Source organism: Cebus imitator, unplaced genomic scaffold (assembly GCF_001604975.1).
Source record: "Cebus imitator isolate Cc_AM_T3 unplaced genomic scaffold, Cebus_imitator-1.0 Scaffold277, whole genome shotgun sequence".
NCBI classification, from domain to species: Eukaryota; Metazoa; Chordata; class Mammalia; order Primates; family Cebidae; genus Cebus; species Cebus imitator.
The window spans coordinates 2,203,520-2,224,815 of NW_016107592.1; the positions used below are offsets into that span (position 1 = coordinate 2,203,520).

The window sequence follows — 21,296 nt, forward strand, 5'->3', positions numbered from 1 at the left end:
AAAAAAAAAAAAAAAAAAAAAAAAAGCCAGGAATGGTATTGTGTGCTTGTAATTTCAGCTAATCAAGTGGCTAAGGCACAAGAATCACCTGAACCTGGGAGGCGGAGGTTGCAGTGAGCCAAGATCACACCACTGCACTCCAGCTAGGTGACAAAGTGGGATCCTGTCTTAAATAAATAAATAAATAAGGGGCATGGTGTATGCAACCTACTTGTGAATGGTTCATGAAAAAATAAGCATGTATGTACAAGAGAGAAAGAAAAAAAAAACAAATGTGGAAACATTCAGAACCTCAATGAATCTAAGTAAAGGGTATATGAAAATTTTCTGTATGATTCCTGCAACTCTGCTGTAAGTTTGAAATTATTTCAAAATAAAAAGTTAAAAACAATCAGTGATAAATACATATATATGGATTATAATAAAAATGGTAATAAATGTGTGTAAAAGAAGACACTTAAAAATATACCTTTCTAATACAGGAATGCATATCTTACCCCTGTAGTTGCCACAGGAAGTGGGTTGGCGGTGTAAAGACTTCTTTTTCCATCATAAACTGGTCTACGGTCTCCAAATATAGTTACTTTAAAATGCTGAACCATTGAGTCAACCACCTCCCTAAAGAAGGAAAACAATAAATTCACATAATCCTCTGCAAGATGAAATGTAAAAATATTAACTGAAGTAATTTCTGGCACTGTTTAAAGCTGTCAAAATTCTTAAAGACATTCATATATGATAAAGATTTTGCTTTTAGAACCACAGCTTAAGATACCAAAAAGATTGATTATTGGCCAAAGGTGGCATGCAGTTCACAAGACAGAGAAGAATGAAGTGAGCAAATTACTCAATCATTCCAAGACACATTTGACCTGCAAAATATTCTTAGAAACTGATTCAAAATCTCTTTCGCCATCTCTAAACACTCCCTAACATAGTCACCTCTTTCTCAAAGAGTAGATACTCTTTCCTCTGTACCAACACAGCACCTAGTACATATCTCTATTAGAACACTGTCTATTATAATGATTATATATTTTAATTCTTCTGTGAGTCTCTTGAGAGCAGCAAACATAACTGTATTCCTTTCTCCTCCCATCCTTACAGTACCTAGCCAGTAAGGATATTATAAAACCTCCATTTTTATCCAGCAAACATTTGATCCAATGTGACTGACGTAGAAAGATATTCGAGACTTATACATTTAAAAATTACATACTATACAGGGAATACCAGATTTTCACAAATCAGTATTTATTTTTTGTACGCACATTTGTAAAAGCAGAGAAAAGATGTCTGAAAGGATATATTCCAAATAGTGATTACCTCTGGAGAAGGAAGTGACAGGGTCACAGGGTCACTTTTATTTATAAAATCTAAATACATTACAATGAGAATATATTCACATAGTATTGGTATAATCTAAAACTAATTTAAAAGATTCAAGTCTACCTCAGTCAAGTGGGGCAGGAACCCAGCATTTTCTGGAACAATAGAAAAATCAAGATGACTTGATACCCAAAGCAATTTTCTACTTGGCACAAAGTTTCTTTTTTTTTTTTCCCCCTCCTTTTTCAATTTTGTTTTACTGAAACTACTGAAAACAATATCAAGTCTCTTCTAGAGTAAATTTTACAACAAAATTTTGATTCACCTATTCATTTTTCAGTTCAGAATAAATTTTGATGATTTTCTGCCATTTTATACTAAATCTGATTTCTATTTTTTTCTGAGACAGAGTCTTGCTCTGTTACCCAGGATGGAGTGCAGAGGTGTGATCTTGGCTCACTGCAACCTCCACCTCCCAGGTCCAAGCAATTCTCCTGCCTCAGGCGCTGAGGAGCTGGGCTTACAGGTGTGCACCACCATGCCCAGCTGCTTTTTGTATTTTTAGTACAGATGGGGTTTCACCATGTTGACCAGGCTGGTTTCAAACTCCTGGCCTGGTGATCTGCCTGCCTTGGCCTCCTAAAGCGCTGGGATTACAGCCATGAGCCACTGCATCCAACCTAAATCTGGTTTCTTAGGTGAAATTTTACAGATCTAATTCTTTGGGATGTTTTAACCATTTTGTCATTTTTGTTTTTACTCAACAGTAAACTGATATAATTTCAAACTTACTAATTCTGGGCAACCCAGTCACATCACTCTAAGGATCAAAATGGAGGAGATTGAAATAGTAGGGCCAAAACATCTTAGGAATAAAAAATATCCTGCTTTAACATAAACAAATTTACAAGAAAAAACCAACCTCATTAAGAAGTGGGCAAAGGACATGAACAGACACTTTTCAAAAGAAGACATACATGCAGCCAACAAGCACATGAAAAAAATGCTCTACATTACTGATCATTAGAGAAATACAAATCAAAACCACAATGAGATACCATGTCACATCAGTCAGAATGGCTACTATTAAAAAGTCAAAAAATAGGCCAGGTGTGGTGGCTCACGCCTATAATCCCAGCATTTTGGGAGGCTGAGGTGGGTAGATCACCTGAGGTCAGGAGTTCAGGACCAGCCTGGTAAACATGATGAAACCCCATTTCTACTAAATAAACAAAAAATTGCTGGGCGTGGTGGCAGGCACCTGTAATCTCAGCTATTCAGGAGTCTGAGGCAGGAGAATTGCTTGAACCTAGGAGGGGGAGGTTGCAGTGAGCCAAGATCGCCCCACTGCCCTCCAGCATGGATGACAGAGCAAAACTCCATCTCAAAAAAAAAAAAAAGTCAAAAAATAACAAGACATTGGCAAGGTGGCAGAGAAAATGGAATGTTTATACACTGTTGTGAGAGTGTAAATTAGTTCAACCATGTAGAAAGCAGTGTGGCAATTCCTCAAAGACCTAAAAACAGAACTACCATTTAACCTAGCAATCCCATTACTGCATATATATCCAAAGGAATATAAATTGTTCTGTCATAAAGACACATGCATGCATATATTCACTGCAGCACTACTCACAATAGCAAAGACACAGAATTAACCTAAATGCCCATCAATGGTACACCGGATAAAGAAAATGTGGTACATATACACCATGGAATACTATGTAGCCATAAAAAAGAACAAGATCATGTCCTCTGCAGAACATGTATGGAGCTAGAGGCTGTTATCCTTAGCAAGCTAATGCAGGAATAGAAACCCAAATACTGTATGTTCTCACTTAGTAAGTGGGAGCTAAATGATGAGAACACATGGATACAGAGTGGAAAACTATAGACACTGGGGTCTACCATAGGGTAGAGGGTGGGAGGAGGGAGAGTATCAGGAAAAATAATTAATGGGTATTAGGCTTAATGCCTGGGTGACAAAATAAGTAGTACAACGAACCCCTATGACACAAGTTTACCTATATAACAAACCTGTACATGTAACTCTGAACTTAAAATAAAAATTAAAAAATATATATACGTTTATATATAAATGTATACTTATATATCAAAGCAGGAGATATATATATATATATATATATATACACACACACACATATATACATATACCACGTTTCACTACAGTTTTAGCAAAAATATAGAAACATACATGTGTATATATATATATATCCTGGATACACACACACACACACACACGTATAGTATATCCTCAATAAATGTTCTAACAGTGAAAAATCTACCTCAATGAAATGCTGGAACTTCCAATGGACTTCATCTAGAACTGAATTCAACACATCTCATCAGAGTTAAATGTGGTTATCTTCTGTTTGTTACTCCTGTTTAATTGATAGTATCTCTATCTCCCTAGTTACCCAGATTCAAAACTTGGCTCATCTCTTTACTCAGCTGGTTACTGACTCCATGTCTTTGCAGTATTTCTTATACCAATCCTTTGTTTTCCATTCCCAATTACCACATTCCTAAAGAAAAACCTCATGTCATTGTACCTGGATTATTTTAAGTTTCTTTTTTATGTTCTTACGTTTTTTTTTTTGTTTTTTTTTTTTTTAAACTCCAACCCAATTTACATTCACTGCTAAATAAGTTTCCAAGCCCCACTTTTATTCCTTGGGTACAATAAATTTAATCATACTCCTCAGTTCATAATATGTTATCATCATCTGTATAATACCGCTCTTCTAACTGGTTGACTCATAACTTTCCATCTCCATTTCCTATCCCCATTCCCCTTCCCAAGAAGTTATTCTTCTAATTTGTTTGATTAACATTTTTCTGTTTATATATATTCCTACCTTTACATTCTGTGTTAGATTTTTTAAAACCTATTCATGTTGCTGTGGTATATTTTTAAAAGATTTATCTGTTAAAAAAAAAATGGTTGTATGCAATTTCAGTGACTTGGATCATTGTTTCTGATTGATGCAAAGCACTCTACATGTTTTCTATCCACTCCCCCAGCACTGCAGATTCACATCTTTAATTGCCAGACACCAAAAACAATGCTGAAATGGTATCACCGTACATGTCCCTTTATGAACCTGTGTGAGAATTAATCTCTACTTACAGACCCAGAAACAGACTGTTAGATCAAAGTGAATTTTATCAGGTAAATGATGAACTGCCAAATTGCTCTCAAGAATGGCTACACTAATCTGCACTCCTTGAGACTCCTATTTCCCTACGTCCAGCCAATATGTGGCATTATCCAGCTTTGCTTTCTAACTTTTGTCAGCCTAACTGGTATAAACTAAAAGCACTTTTTAATTTAGATTTCTCTTATTACTAATGAATTTGAGAACATTATCAAATTAAATTTCACCTTATGACTTCAAGCTTTTGAGGTATTAATACTTTTCTAATACTAAGTCACAAAGATAAATTATGTTTTATTAATTTTATAGTTTTGTCTACATTATTTTGGTTCTTCTTTTAAAACAGCTAGGACCCAATTTTATTTATCTCCATCTAGTGAATAGGTTTCCTCTTATCACCTACTAAACAGTTTATACTTAACTAATCAACTTGTAATGGCTTTTTGTTTTTTTTTTTTAATTTTATTGCATTTTAGGTTTTGGGGTACATGTGAAGAACATGCAAGACTGTTGCACAGGCACACATGTGGCAGTGTGATCTGCTGCCTTCCTCCCCATCACCCACATCTAGCACTTCTCCCCATGCGATCTCTCCCCAACTCCCCTCCCCCCGTCCCTCCCCCGTTTCCCCCCAACAGACCCCAGTGTGTAGTGCTCCCCTCCCTGTGTCCATGTGTTCTCATTGTTCAACACCCACCTAAGAGTGAGAACATGCAGTGTTTGATTTTCAGCTCTTGTGTCAGTTTGCTGAGAATGATGGTTTCCAGGTTCATCCATGTCCCTACAATGTAATGGCATTTTTATCTCATTTACTTCTCATATATAAATCAATCAGAGTTCTCTATACTGTCCCAGTGGTCTGTTTGACTGTTCTTGTGCCAGTACCATATGTTTCCACTATTACCAGAGTGTTTATTAAGGGGCAGGGTAAGTTCCTCTACTTTTTCTAAGTATACTTGAACACTGGAATAACTTTCCACCTTAGAAAACTATCAATACCATATGAAAAGGAAACATATCTAGTACCCTACATATAGTAAGTAATCAGTAAATATCTGTTACTTAAGAAACCTCCAACAACACATACTTGGAAGACATGACTAGCATGTTAAAAACATAAAATTAGTGTGTTAAAAAGTTACTAACAACTACAACAATGAACAAAATGAAGAAGAAACATAAGAATGGCAACTGTAATAGCTAAATACATATGTCGGAACAGTTCAACGGTAACAAGAACAAATTAGAGGATCTCAATTTACCCACTATTGCTGTGGGAAAAGGCTCTAAATGACTACCAGCCCCAGATGGGCTAATAGTATGATATGGCTTCCTCAAAAATAAAAAACAGAAGTTGCATACGTTGAAGTACTTAAGGTTGCATATATTAAATATATGCAACTGAGGTTGCATATATTTAGATAACCCACTTAATAAGGCAGGTAACTATCCCACCACATATTACCATAGATCATTTCATATTTTGGAGTACTCTGTTCAATTTGTGAAAAATATAAGACCCTACCCCTAAAAATTCAAATATAACAAGAAGAAGGCAATCCTAATAGAAACTCACGTAATGTGAGTAAAAATAAATCAAATCAAGGACTTTTGGTCTGGAATAAGAAAGACTCAAAAAAATTAAAGAATATGTCTTTGGCTATTTTGATAGATTGTCATGTGAAAAACTGAGTAGAAAGTCCATTGTATGTGGGAAGAAAGAAGTAGGAAAAATAGTTGGAACATAAGACAGAGTCAGATTTTGAAACAAAACTTCCACAATTTTCTAACCACCAGAGTTATTCAAAAGTGGATTACACTACCTTATAAAGTACCTGAGTTCATCTTTGCTAGAACTGTTCAAAGAGCAGGTATATGACCAATTCTCAGGGAAGATATAAATTTAAGATTAAAGCGAAAAATCCGTGATACCCTCTTACAGTAAAATTTAATTTAAAAAATACCAAAAAATAAAACATTGTAAATTTTCTCACAGTAAATTGTATCATGGCATTAGATATTACTCTTATGAATAATTACACTTACATTTGACAATTCAGTTCAGAGCCTTAAGGAAATAGTAGTAGAATTCTATAGTACACTGGTCAATTTTTCCACTCAACAGTCATAACTGACAAAACCTATGCTACAAAAAGAATCATCTTTCATGAGGACCAAGAGTTATTATTATGTTTCTTAACTGCACACTAATATGATGTAATTAATTCACATATTTAGAATTTTTTTTTTAAGAGACAGGGTCTCACCAGCTCAGGCTGGTCTCAAACTCTTGGGCTCAAGCAATCCTCCTATCTCAGCCTCCCACAGTGCTGACATTACAGATGTGAGCCCCTGTGCCTGGCCAAATTCATGTATTTAGAATTTTAGCAAAAAAAAAATTTTTTTTTGAGACCAGGTCTTGCTCTGTTGCCCAGGCTCGAATAATGCAATCATAGCTCCCTGTAACCCAGAACTCCCGAGCTCAAGTGATCCTCCTGCCTCAGCCTTCTGAGTAGCTGGGAATATGGGTATCCAGCAGATTTTAGTATGCAAGCTAACAAAATGACAAATCTAGGGACATCAAATTCTCATTTCTTATCTCAAAGGTTATTATGGAAAAGGGTAGTTTATTAGAATCTTTAACAGGTAAGCATGTGGAACTAGAGAAAAAAACTCTTTATAATAGTAATTTATCTGGCTTCCTAAGCCATCTAGTCAGCTATAGTAGCAAAGGTGCTACTGTATTATGCTGAAACTTGGAATTGGAAAACTATCAACCAAACCTCTAAAATATATGATATCCTAAGTACTGAAATAAACAGGCATGAGTTTTTAGTCCCATTCTGTCACTAAATTGTTAAGAAAGTTATTTAACCTCTCCAACTTTAGTTTCTTTATCAATAAAAATGAGATAATAGTCTCAGGAATCAAATGGGATATTAGTGAAAGTAATTTGGAGATTAAAGCAAGTGTGTATTTTTATATTTAAATTTAAGCATAATTATCTCACAAATATACTTCAAGAATTATACTGAAGTCTTCCAAATAACAAAAGAATACACTACAATGCTTTAGCATCAAATATAGTATATTAACACAAAAAAGGAATAATGCTGGTAATTAACATAAACTGATAACTGAGTTTCCTCTATATTTTATAACACCAGTCTTTTATCAACAGGGTTAGGAGTGGAATCTTTTGTTCAAATATAGTACTTTTGGCAAAATATTTAAATGCATATTGTTAAACCAGTTCTTAGTTTACTATAAGCAAACCTACACTAATAAAAATACATAAAATATTTTAACTTCTAAAACAGTGCTTGGGAAATAAAATCTGAATAAACACAGATAAGAAAGTCTAACCAATCTTTAGTGGCTTCCTTTCTTGCATAATTACACTGTGATGCATTTTTTAGAACCTCAGCTAGAATTTAAGAATCCTTAAGAATAACTGGCAATTATTCAAAAAATGAAATCTACCTGAGTACATTAGATCTTTTAAAGGGGTACAGCCTATCCTACCACTCTTATCTCAATTACTGTTTCCTACATTCTGATACCAACTCTTTTGACTCCATCATGCTTTGGTGCACAGACTACAAGGTAAAATTCAATAGTAATTTCATTAACTTCTGAAATTTACAGAACTGTATGAGTAAGTTCCTGATTCATACAGCAGAAAAATGGTAGGAGAGTGAAACTTTAATGTAAAGAAGAGGAGAGCAAATTATTTTCCTGTGAGCTATATACTATAAGCTCATAGAGATCTACCTTCATCTCACTTTATTAGGTACCTCTTAATTCTCTGCTCCCAAAAGGCAGAATGAAAAATACTATTCTAGTCTACAGAAGACAACATGAAAGAATAGTTTCCGCAAAGTCCATTCACATTATCTACGACTACAGTATAGACAGAAAGAAGATTGCTAAGGTATAACAAGATGCCAAAATCATCCAGAGGTTTATAAAACACAACTAAAACAGCTGGCAGTTTCTCTTTATGTCTTTCTAATCTCGAACTTACCTTCATAACTGTGGTTACTAGCAGAGAAGGTAGGCAATAAATACTTTTGCAACAAGATAAAATGTAAGGTGTGCAAATAAAGAAGAAAAGGATTATATTTTAGATCTTTTTTCTTTCTCTTTTTTTTTTTTTTTCGAGACAAGGTCTGGCTCTGACGTCCAGGCTGGAGTACAGTGGTGCAATCTTGGCTCACTGAAACCTCTGCCTCCTGGGCTCAGGCCAACCTCCTGTCTCAACCTCCTGAGTAGCTGGGACTACAGGAGTGTGCCACCATGCCCAGCTAATTTTTGTATTTCTTGCAGAGATGGGGTTTCATCATGTTGCCCAGGCTGGTTTTGAACTTCTGAGTTCAAGTGATCTGCCCACCTTGGCCTCCCAAAGTGCTGGGTAGATCAGATTTTTAATACTCTTTTTTTTGTTGTTGTTTTTTAAGATACAGATTGTGCTCTGTCACCCAGAGGATGGAGTGCAGTGGTGCAATCATGGCTCACTGCAGCCTCCAACTCCTGTAGTGAGCACTCCTCCCAGCTCAGCCTCCTGAGTAGCTAGGACTACAGGTGTAACACCCATTATACCTGGCTAATTTTTAAATTTTTCATACAGAAGGGGTCTCCCTATGTTGCCCAAGCTGGCCTCGAAATCCTGGCATCAAGCAATCCTCCTGCCTTGGCCTCCCAAAATGCTAGAATTACAGGACTCACATGTGCCACTGCACTTGGCCAAAATTTTAATATTTTATAATATAAAATCCAAACTGAGCATTTTTCTTTTTTTGAGACAGTCTCACTCTGCTGCCCAGGCTGGAGTGCAGTGGTGTAATCTCGACTCACTGCAACCTTCACCTCCCAGGTTCAAGAGATCCTCAGGCCTCAGCCTCCCAAGTAGCTGGGGTTACAAGCACGCACCACCATGCCCAGAAAATTTTTGCATTTTTAGTAGAGACAGGATTTCACCATGTTGGCCAGGCTGGTCTCGAACTCCTGACCTCAAGTGATCTGCCTGCCTCAGCCTCGCAAAGTGCTGGGATCACAGGCATGAGCCACCACGCCTGGCTCATACAGAGCATTTTACTACAGACTATCTTTGTAGTCATTTCATATGTGAATTCTTTTTTTCTATTAGATTGGAAGTTTCACATGGGTGAAAGCTGTTATAATCATATATAACACACCAATGCAGTAAACATTTCTAGTATTCATGAATAATTGACAAATTATTTTAGACTGCGGAAAAAAAAAATAACTCAATCTGGCTGACACTAACAACTCTCTTTCAGAAGACTTCTTCAGGCCACTGACTTCTTTTTTTTCCTTTTCCTTTTTTTTTGAGAGAGTCTCGCTCTGTTGCCGAGGCTGGAGTGCAGTGGTATGATCTCAGCTCACTGCAAACTTCACCTTCTGGATTCAAGCAATTCTCTCAGCCTCCCAAGTAATCCAAGCTGAGGTTACAGGCGTGTACCACCACACCGGGCTAATTTTTGCATTTTTAGTAGAAATGGGTTTCACCATGTTGGCCAGGCTGGTCTCAAACTCCTGGCTTCAAGTGATCTGCCCACCTCGGCCTCCCAAGGGCTGGGATTACAGGTGTAAGCGACTGCTCCAGGCTGGGTCACCGACATGACTGCCATGTATGACGGCGCATTTTCAGTCTTTACACTCCTGGCTTTGTTTAGCATTTGCCACTGCTATCAAACTTTGTTCCTTGAAAATCATGATCCTTAAGGCCTGGTGTGGTGGCTCAAGCCTGTAATCCTAGCACTTTGGGAGGCCAAGGTGGGCAGATTGCCTGAGCTTAGGAATTTGAGACTAGCCTGGGCATCACGGTGAAACCCTGTCTCTACCAAAAATACAGCCAGCCTTGACGGCGTGGGCCTGTAGTCCCAGCTACTTGGGAGGCTGAAGCAGGAGAATCGCTTGACCCCAGAGGGTAGTGGTTACAGTGAGCAGGGATTGCGCTGCTGTACTCCAGCCAGGGAGACAAAGCAAGACTCTGTCTCCAAAAGAAAAAAAAAAGAAAAGAAAAGAAAAAAGAATATCATGATCCTTACCTTGCCTTGTCTGAAACAGCTTCTACTTTGTCTTGGTTCTCCTACCTTTCTGATCTGTGTGTGTCTTCACTGGCAAACCTGAAATAATAGTATCTCAGAGATCTAGTCTCAGTTCTTTTATCTTTACATACCTCCTCAGTTTTTAACTATCACCTACATGATGACTAATTACAATCTCCATTTTGACTTATCTCCTGAGCTCTAGACACTTATTTCCAATAACCATTGAACTTGTGCATTTTGATGTTTCTTATGCAATTCAACCTCCAAATATTCAAAATAGTATATACTACAGATCCCTTCAGAATCTGTATTTCTATTAAAAACATTACCACTGCACAAGCTAGGAACTATGAAGCCATTCTTATCTCTATCCTTTCCTTACACACCTAAATTGTCCATTATTTTTCTAAATCTTCCATCTATGCCCTCCATTGTCACTACTGCCACTTTGTCTTTGAATACATTACCTATAATCCAGGAAAATACATACCAGAGGTGCCAAGGGTTATGCTGAAGTATGAGAAAAAATTAAACGTATTTATGATTTTCATCTAACAAGTAGGAATTAATATTTACTAATATTCATGAATATGGATTGACACTGGTGCCTTCATTTATTCCATGTTAGATGGTCAGGTGCCACACATGGCACACCAGGAATCCTAGGAGAGTAATGGGAGTTCTGCAACACATAAGGCCAGACACAGTGGCTCACACCTGTAATTCCAACACTTTGGAAAGCCAAGGTGGGCGGATCACTTGAGACTCAGAGTTCAAGACCAGCCTAGGCAGCATGGCAAAATTCTGTTTCTACAAAAAATACAAAAATTAGCCGGGCACGGTGATGTGTGCCTGTAGCCCCAGCTACTATGGAGGCTGAAGTGGGAGGATTGCTTGAGCCCAGGAGGCTGCAGTGAGCCATGTTCATGCCACTGCACTCCAACCTGGGCGACAGAGTGAGACTGTCTCATTTTTTTTTAAAAAAAGAGTTAACAGTGGACCTCATTCATTAATTTTCAGCATGCTGCAACTTTTTGTAGTTCAAGTGTGTGAGACACATATTCAGTCAGAGTTTTTTGTACTATTAATCTGAAAAGTTCAAGTTATTTAAATATATTTTTAAATAGTTCATTTCAAAGTTTTCTTTCTTAAATTTTTCTACAGTTACATATTAAAACAGTTTGAAATGTGTGTGCATTTATATCTATATTTTTTTTTAGTACACTGTCAAACAAATTTTCATTAATAGGGATGTGTGATCAATGGTCTGAAGACCACTGACCTAGACTACTACAACAGCCTTCCAAATATTCTCCAGGACTCAAGTCTTTCTCATCTCTCATTCTCCACACTGTCATTAAGCATGGTTTTACATATAGATGTTCTTCATTTGTTTAAAAGCTTCCATTAGCTCTCTACTATTTCTGAATTCACAAGCCTTAGCATGGATTTAAGAGTCTTCATAATCTACTCCCCAGCTAACTTTTCAGACTCATCTCTAGCTACTCTATTTATAACGGCCTGTTTCTATTATACAAACATGTCATACCTTTGCTCATGCGCTCTATATGGATTATTTTTTCTCTTTGTCCATTGGACAACTTCATGTTGTAGCATGTATCAGTTCAGGAAGGTGCTGCATAACTTTTCAGTCAATTACAGACCACATATATGATGGTGATCTCATAAGATTATATCAAATTTTTACTGTACTTTTTATGACATAACTATTTTGCTCAAATACCATGTGATATACCACATTCTCCTCCTTACCCAAAGGCAGGAATCATTACTCTTTCATCACAGTACATAATGTACATCTCATAGAATTTGTCACCCTGTACAGAATTAAAAATATTTAAAGAGATCATGTTTTATCTATCTTGTTGTTGCTAGAACCTAGCACAGTGCCTGACACAAAACAGGAGTAAAGTGAATTAAATAGCTAATGAAAACATATAGAAGATCCAAAAGTGATCTTCAAGTTTCCATATATCCTGCAAATCTAATACCAATAGCACAGTATCTCTGTATAACCATATGATAAGTTCAGATAAATGATTTAAACAGGTTTAAGTTAACCTAAGGAAAAAACTGGAACAGGTTAAACAAATCAAGGTACATATACAACATACATATACAAGGTACATATACAACAGAACACTATACAGCTATAATAATTTATATCTACACAAACAGATAGATGTTGGCAATACCTATGTACTAGTCCCTGGTGTGTAAACATATGTTAATTTATGAAAGTATCTTCAAATTTCAAATATAGGAATAGTTGTCCAAAGGCTAATTTCTACTGAGTATTGTATTTAGATGCCACTCTAAAAGAATTCTGAGATGTGAAATAATTACCATCTGTCAGTTTTCCTATCTTCTGAGTGATTAGGAAGGAAAATAAAACTTGTTTATTAGCTGACATATTTTGTATAATAGTTTCCCCAAGATCAATAAACACTCAAAACTACACCATTTGGTTTTTACTGGTAGTGTTTTCTGAAGTATGTCATCTAAATCATTTTAATCAGAAGTATATCCTTCTACAGATATGACAACAAAACCACAGTGACAAAAGAAACAATGTTAGACATCATCAAAATTTAAAAAGTTTGTGCTTCAAAGGACACCATCAAGACAGTGAAGATGCAACATATATAAACAAAAATTGTGGAAATCACATATCCAATAAGGGACATTTATCTAGAATAGATATTGAAGTTTTTTTTTTTTTTTTTTGAGACAGAGTTTCGCTCTTGTTACCCAGGCTGGAGTGCAATGGCGCAATCTTGGCTCACCGCAACCTCCGCCTCCTGGGCTCAGGCAATTCTCCTGCCTCAGCCTCCTGAGTAGCTGGGATTACAGGCACGCACCACCATGCCCAGCTAATTTTTTGTATTTTTTTTAGTAGAGACGGGGTTTCACCATGTTGACCAGGATGGTCTCGATCTCTTGACCTCGTGATCCACCCGCCTCGGCCTCCCAAAGTGCTGGGATTACAGGCTTGAGCCACCGCGCCTGGCAGATATTGAATTTTTATAACTCAATAACAAAACGACAAATAAACCCATTTAAAAATGGGCAGCGGAGCACAGTGGCTAATGCCTGTAATCCCAGCACTTTGGGAGACCAAGGCTGGTAAATCACCTGAGGTCAGGAGCTTGAGACCAGACTGGCCAACATAGTGAAACCCCACCTCTACTAAAAACTACAAAATTTAGCTGCGCATGGTGATGCACACCTGTAGTCTCTGCTACTTGGGAGGCTGAGGCAGGAGAATCATTTGAACCTGGGAGGCAGAAGTTGCAGTGAGCTGAGATCATGCCACTGAACTCCAGCCTGGGCGATAGAGTAAAACTCTGTCTCAAAAAAAAAAAAAAAAAATTAGCAAAGGACGTAAATATACATTTCTCCAAAGAAAATATACAAATGGCCAATAAGTATATAAAAAGATGCTCAACATCAGTCATCAGGAAAGCGCATATCAAAACAACGAGATATAACTGCACATCCACTAGGATGGCTATAATTTTTAAGAAGACAAATAATAACAAATATTGGTGAGAATGTGGGAAAACTTATCTTCATACACTGTTAGTGGGAATGTAAAATGGTGCAGACATTTTGTCTTCTGTTTCTTTTTTTTCCTTTTTAATAGAAATGGTGTCTCACTATGTTGCTCAGGCTGGTGTCAAATTCCTGGGCTCAAGTGATCCTTCTGCCTCAGCCTCCCAACGTGTTGAGATTACAGGCGTGAGTCACCACGTCCGGCTGGTGCAACCACTTTGGAAAAGAGTCTGGCAGTTTCTCAAAAGGTTAAACATAGAGTTATTATGATTTCACTCGTAGGTAAATATCCAAGAGAAATGAAAATGTATGTTCACACAAAATCCTGTACACGAATGTTTATAGCAGCATTATTCATAGTAGCCAAAAATGGCAACAACCCAAATGTCCATCAAATGATGGATAAACAAAATGTACTATATCCACACAATGGAATATTATTCACCAATAAAAAGGAATAAAGTAAAGTTATGCATCACTTAATGATGGGGATATGTTCTGGGAACTGCATCATCATTTTGTTGTGTGATCACAGAATATACTTAAACATTGCTAGATATAGAGCCTACTACATATCTAAGCTATATGGTATGGCTTATTACTCCTGGGCTACAAACCTGTACAGCACATTACTATACTGAACACCGTACGCAACTGTAACACAATGGTAAGTATTTGTGTATCTAAATGTTAAAAAGTATAGTAAAAATATTATCATTATAATCTTATGGGACCACCAACATATACGTGGTCTGTAACTGACTGAAACATTATGCAGTGCCTTACTATACTGATATAAGCTACAACATGAATGAACCTTTAAATCATTATGGAAAAAGAGGCCAGTCACAAAAGGCCACACAGTATATGATTCCATTTATAAGAAATATTCAGCCGGATGCAGTGGCTCACAACTGTAATCCCAGCACTTTGGGAGGCCAAGGTGGGTGGATCATTTGAGCTCAGGAATTCAAGACCAGCAGGCTAACATGGTGAAATTCCACCTCTACTAAAAATGCAAAAATTAGCTGGGCATGACAGCAGGCGCCTGTAGTCCCAGCTACTCAGGAGGCTGAGGGAGGAGAACTGTTTGAACCCAGGAGGTGGAGGTTGCAGTGAGCTGAGATTGCACCACTGAACTCTAGCCTGGGCAACAAAGCAAGACTCTGTCTCAAAGAAAAAGAAAAAAAAAGAAAGAAATACCCAGAACAGGCAAATCTACAGAGAAAGAAAGTAGATTAGTGGCTGGCAAGGACTGTGGAGAGGGAGTAATGGGCAGTGACTGCTAATGAGCATGGGGTTTCTTTTTGAGAGGATGAAAATGTTCTAAATTTAGATTGACGTGATGGCTGTATATCCTCTCTGGGAACATACTAAAAACCACTCAGTTGTACATTTTAAAATGGGAGAATTATGGCATGTAAATTATATATCCATCAAGTTATTTAAAAAGAAATATGCCCCCTCTTGGCATACTATCCAACTATATAACACTATACCAATGACATTCCTAACAGCAGAAAAGGAGTTTCTTTAAACACATTGCTGCTCTGAGATTTCCATTAAAAAAGCCAAAATTGGATCAATATAGATTTACTTTTTTTCTTTCTAAAATTCAATCATCCTTCTGGGTGCAGTAAGATGATGCGGGTTAGGAAAGGACAAAAAAAGCACCATCTTTCTGGCCAAGGTGGGCGACCTCTTGAGCCTATGAGTTCGAGACCAGCCTGGGCAACATGGCAAAACTCTGTCTCTATAAAAAGTAGAAAAATTAGCCAGGTGTGTACCTGGTCTCAGCTAACCGGGAAGCTGAGGTAGGAGAATTGCTTGAGCCCGGGTAGGTCAAGGCTGCAGTGAACTATGATCGTGCCACTGCACTTCAGCCTGGGTGACAGAGTGAGACCCTGTTTCAAAATAAATAAATAAATAAATAAAATAAAATAAAACAAAACTCAATCATCAGTATTACACTATATTCATAAGAAATATGCAGAAATATTTGGCATGATATTAATCATCATAGAATATTAACAGTAACAGCAGTAAAAATGTTTAATTTGTAAAAGAAAACTGAGCCAAAAAATGCAACCACAATCTACTGCTATTTTAAGATTTCTTCAAATTGTTATTCATGTTTTAAAATAGATATTGCAGTTATAATCATGTTGTATATATCATTTTTAACATGTATTCCATTATTTAATGGTTTTGAATAAATGCATACACTATTCAAGGTGTATTTAGAGGTCGGACAAACCAACATAAAATCTTAAGTTACAGAATTTATATGCTGGGTCATAATGTTCCTAAAAATATTTGGTTTTTAGTTGCTCAGACCATTAACTTATTAGAAACTAGTAACATTTGAAATATACTTTACATACTCATTTACCAATAGTTTACTTTCAATCAAAATCATTTAATAGGGGAAAAAAGGACGAAAAGACTCTCCTTTCCCATCCCACCCCCCCAATACAAAAGGGGGTGAGGAAAGGACAAAAAAAGCAATGGACAGAAAATCTAAAGAATACATTTGTAGAAAGGTTGACCCACAAAATGATTCACTAGCATTTCCTGGATATTGCGTCTGAGAAGACTGCAACTAAAGTGGAAGTTATTTGGCTATAATACATCTTTCTACTATTATGATTAATGCCTTAGTGCCTAATATTTGTTCTTGTGGCACATGAACAAGAAAAACCTCATGAATGTTAATTTAAGTATTAAAAAATGTAAGTCACTTAGAGAAGAATCACCATGACTTTCTAGAAGGCAACAATATAAATCTTTAATAAGAAACTAAATAAGGCTGGTCACGGTGGCTCATGCCTGTAATCCTAGGACTTTGGGAGGCCGAGGTGGGAGGATCACTTGAGCTCAGGAGTTCAAAACCAGCCTGGGCAAAAATGATCTCAGCATGGTGATACCTGTAGTCTCAGCTACTCGGGAGGCTGAGGTAGAAGGATCACTTGAGTCCAGGAGGTTGAGAATTGTAGTGTGGTAAGACTGTGCCACTGCACTCCAGAGCCTGGGAGACAGATTGAGACCCTGGCTTTTTAAAAAAGAAATAAAACAATTTGTTTTGTTTTAATATTTTGGATAAGTTAAATTAGACATAATGGAACCACTACATTTTGTCCTTTAACTGTTTTGCTAACATTGAAAAGGAATTGTTAAGTTCTATCTAGTTCCTTCTAACACCTAGAATTCCAGTTGCTGAAGTGTAGGAACTGAGCCACCACACCAATTTCAGAAGGCCACCAAGTTTTAACTGACTATTCATGCAGTAATACTGTAAAAACTGAAGACAACTGCAAGTCAGTTGAAGAAAATGGGATAAGGTTTGCAGATGTTGACATCAAATCAAAGCATTATTAACAAAGTATAAAGCTGATTTATGCCATTTTTAGAATCCCAAACAAATCCTATAGTTCCTATCAAAACTCAAAAACATGATAAAAATGATTAAAATTTTACATGAGAAAAAATTTAAAAACTTTCCACTTGGAAACATTTATATTACAAATCTAAATTATTGGTACTGGCAAAAAAATGTGAGATAAAGCAAACTAAAGATGAAATGTAAGTAAGGATGTCAAAAGACTCGTAAGTTAAAACCAGAATGTACCATGCTAATTCATGACATATATTTTTCTCACAAACTTAATACACTGAGCATGTACATATGAATTCTATGCTATATAACTTTATATACACATATATAATATGTAAATTCTCTGACCCACCCCCGCAATGAAAATAATGAAACAAAAATGTTAGGCAGGAGAAAGAATAAGTAATAAACAATTCTGTTCTTTTTACTTAATGTTTTTGCTACCACATCACTTCCTTGTAGCTCATCTGGCCTACTAAAAAAACGAATTGACATCCCTCAAGCCCCAAGTCTTTACTTAGATTAACTAATGCCTTTTTATTTTTATTTATTTGTTTTTTAGATATGTGGTCTCACTATGTTGCCCAGGCTGGAGTCCAGTGGCTATTCACAGGCACAATCACAACACACTGCAGTCTTGAACTCCTGGGCTTAAGTAATCCTCCTGCCTCAGCCTTCGGAATAGGTGGGACTACAGGCCCATGGATAGCCCAGCTAATAAATAACTTTTTAAAATGTAAACATCTACCAGAAGGATTATCCTTCACTGAAATCTACACATTAATGACCCAGTTTTGAGAAACAAGAAACGGGGAATCTCTATGAAAGTACAGCATGGGTTAGTTAAGTCCCCAAGTCATCCCAGTAGATGACAGCTAACAGAAGGACATAAAGGAGAGTGAAGGGAGACCCAGACTAAGACTAACCTACAGATCCTAGGAGATAGGAGTAGGGCACTGAAAAATCCATGTTCAGGTATAACAGTCCTTTAGAATATCCAGTTTATTCAGTTTTCTTTCCTGTCCCCCACCATCACACTCATTCCATTTTACTTTTTTTTTTTTCTTTTTTGAGACAGAGTCTCACTCTGTAGTCCAGGTTGGAGTGCAGTGGGGCGATGTCGGCTCACTGCAATCTCTGTCTCCCAGGTTCAAGCGATTCTTCTGCCTCACCCTCCCGAATAGCTGGGACTACAGGCATGTGCCACCATGCCTGGCTAATTTTTGTATTATTAGTAGAGACAGGGTTTCACTATATTGGCCAAGTTGGTCTCAAACTCCTGACCTCATGATCTGCCTGCCTTGGCCTCCCAAAGTGCTGGGATTACAGGCGTGAGCCACTGTGCCTGGTCCCCATTTTACTTTTATAAGCATTTCATTCACTTTACTGAGTATTATGTGCCAATCACTGAGCTGACATGGGGTGACAAAGATGACAGAGAACACTACTTTTCATGAAAGGGTTATACTGGGGAAAGGAAGAAAAATATGTAACTATAATGCACTAAAAACGCCATAGTGGAAGTGCACACCAAGTACTACGAGGTCACAGAAGAGTAGGGCACCACTCTTTTAACTTATGCTGTTTACTTTAAGAACATTCAGGTATCAATCTGAAGTTTTGGAAAGAAGTAGAGGCTACAGCAAGATAAGGAGTCATCTATCTATTCACAAATGGTACCTTAAACTAGTATCTGATAATATGTTTAAAAAAAAAAAAAAAACACCTATAGGAATGCTGTAATGAACATATAATGCAGAGAACCTTCCCCTTAAGCCTGATTTAAACTCAATACACCTGGTTCTTTTCAACCATTATACTTTTGTTCTGCTATCCTTCCTTAGAAAAAAAAAATTTTTTTTTAATTATATATATGTTATTTTTACTGCAGCTAACCAAAATTTTACCGATTGTTGTAGATTAACTTCTTCCTTTACAAAATACTTCCTAATGACTACCAAGTCAGGATTCTGGAGTTCTGGTTTCACCTTTCCTACTTGAAACATGTTCTTGACTAAATCCCTTAACCTTTCTGGATTTCAGCTATAAATAAAAAGGGTATTAGATTAGCTAACTTCTTAAGGAGTTCCTTCCAACTGTAATACTCTGCAAGTCTTCCTGACCTGATAAAGAACTCTGTACTATATGTTAATTGCAACATTTCTTTAGGTGTTTTTTGTTTTTTTTTAAACATGTTATTACAAAGTCTTTTAGTGCTCATTCACTTTCAGGTATAAAAGAAATATTAACAATTAGAATGACAAGCCCAAGAAAAAGACCTTCATACTTCTTAGGTGTCTTATCTCCTTGAAAGAAACAACATTCTTTTTCTTAAATGTCTTAAATGAAGGCTCTTAAAAACATTTATTGAATAAGAAAAGGCTGGGATCATACAAACCAAAATGCTAAACTGAATATCACATTGATTTTTCTTTTCAATTTATTGTCTTTGTTTTTAAAAACAAAACCTAAATAGACATAATATATACCCAATCATAAATTCCTCTTATATTCCCTGTATTACCTAAACCACATCCAGGAATATAAATGGCATGGCGGGGGGGAGAGGAAGCTTACTGAAAGCAGGCTAAATCTTTATATACCATCTTTATTTATTCCTATGTGATAGTAAGGAACAGTCAGGAATTGGGAAAGGAGAAAAGAAAGCATGGAACCACCATTTCTACCCCCCACTGCTGTCGTCATCATCATCATCATCATCATCTTAAAGGGATCATTCTGAAAGTGGTAAGTAAGGGAGCTGAGGAGAAAAAAGCAAGCACAGACGTATTACCTAAGAGTAAGGAAGATGATGTGCTTAGGATGTTCAACCTGATTTCAGGAGCATGTAAAAATAACTCGGACCTTTTCTATTATCACAGGGAAAATGTGAGCTCATGTTATAATAAAATAATTTCACAGATTTTTTTTTCCCACTATCATTTTAAAACAAATTACCAGATGTTTTTGGTCAAACTGTTACATATTGTCATTGTTATTCAGATATACAAGATAAACATAAATAATTACTAAGGAAAGAAAAATAGCAAAAGATCTTTGCAGTTTCATGATTCTTACCTGTTCACTCTCCTAGGACACTTGTCTGGTTTAATATCTACCTCATAGAGGTAGACATCAATCTTTGGGATTTCAACTTGAAAACAGTTAGCCAGCAGTTTAATGGGTTTGCCCATGGTGCCATAGCCAGGTCTTCTGGGCACCATGAGTAGGGGCTGGGCCCCAGCGGGTCCTGCCAGGGAAGGGGGGAAAAAAAAGTCACAGTTACAAGCTGTATTCTAAAGCCTTGTCAACCAGAGTATGTTAGAATTGTAAGTACAGCTGATGATGGCTAAAGCCTCGTTCTGCAAGATGACATCATTCCTAACACTTCAACTTCTGTCACCCCAGATTTCCTCTCTTCATTAAAAATAAACACACAGAAAACCATATGCCTCTGGAAAACTGTTCTGGAAAGAGCAGAGAGAAGGGAGAACAATCACACAAACCAAACCAAGGTGAGCATGAGCAAACACAACTCAGACATAAAGAGTGTGAGACCAACAGCAAAGTAAAGTTAAAGAAAGTAGAAGGAAGGGCAGGGCATGGTGGCTCATGCCTAATTCTAGTGCTTTGGGAGGCCAAGGTAGGAGGATCACTTGAGCCCAGGAGTTCAAGGCCATAATGTGCTATGACAGTGCCACGACACTCCAGCCTCGGTGACAGAGACCCTGTCTCTATTTA

At 37.0% G+C, this 21,296-nt stretch overlaps 1 protein-coding gene across 1 annotated transcript in view; it reads right to left on the bottom strand.

The window, feature by feature from the left end:
• LOC108284369 (protein argonaute-3) overlaps nt 1-21,296 on the bottom strand; it is a 123,395-nt gene that overhangs the window by 87,818 nt on the left and 14,281 nt on the right. The window contains exons 2-3 of the mRNA XM_017501077.2: nt 20,634-20,805; nt 498-618 (exon numbers count right to left, since the gene is read on the bottom strand). Coding sequence (XP_017356566.1) covers nt 498-618; nt 20,634-20,805 — 293 coding nt within the window. The remainder of the gene's footprint in view (nt 1-497; nt 619-20,633; nt 20,806-21,296) is intronic.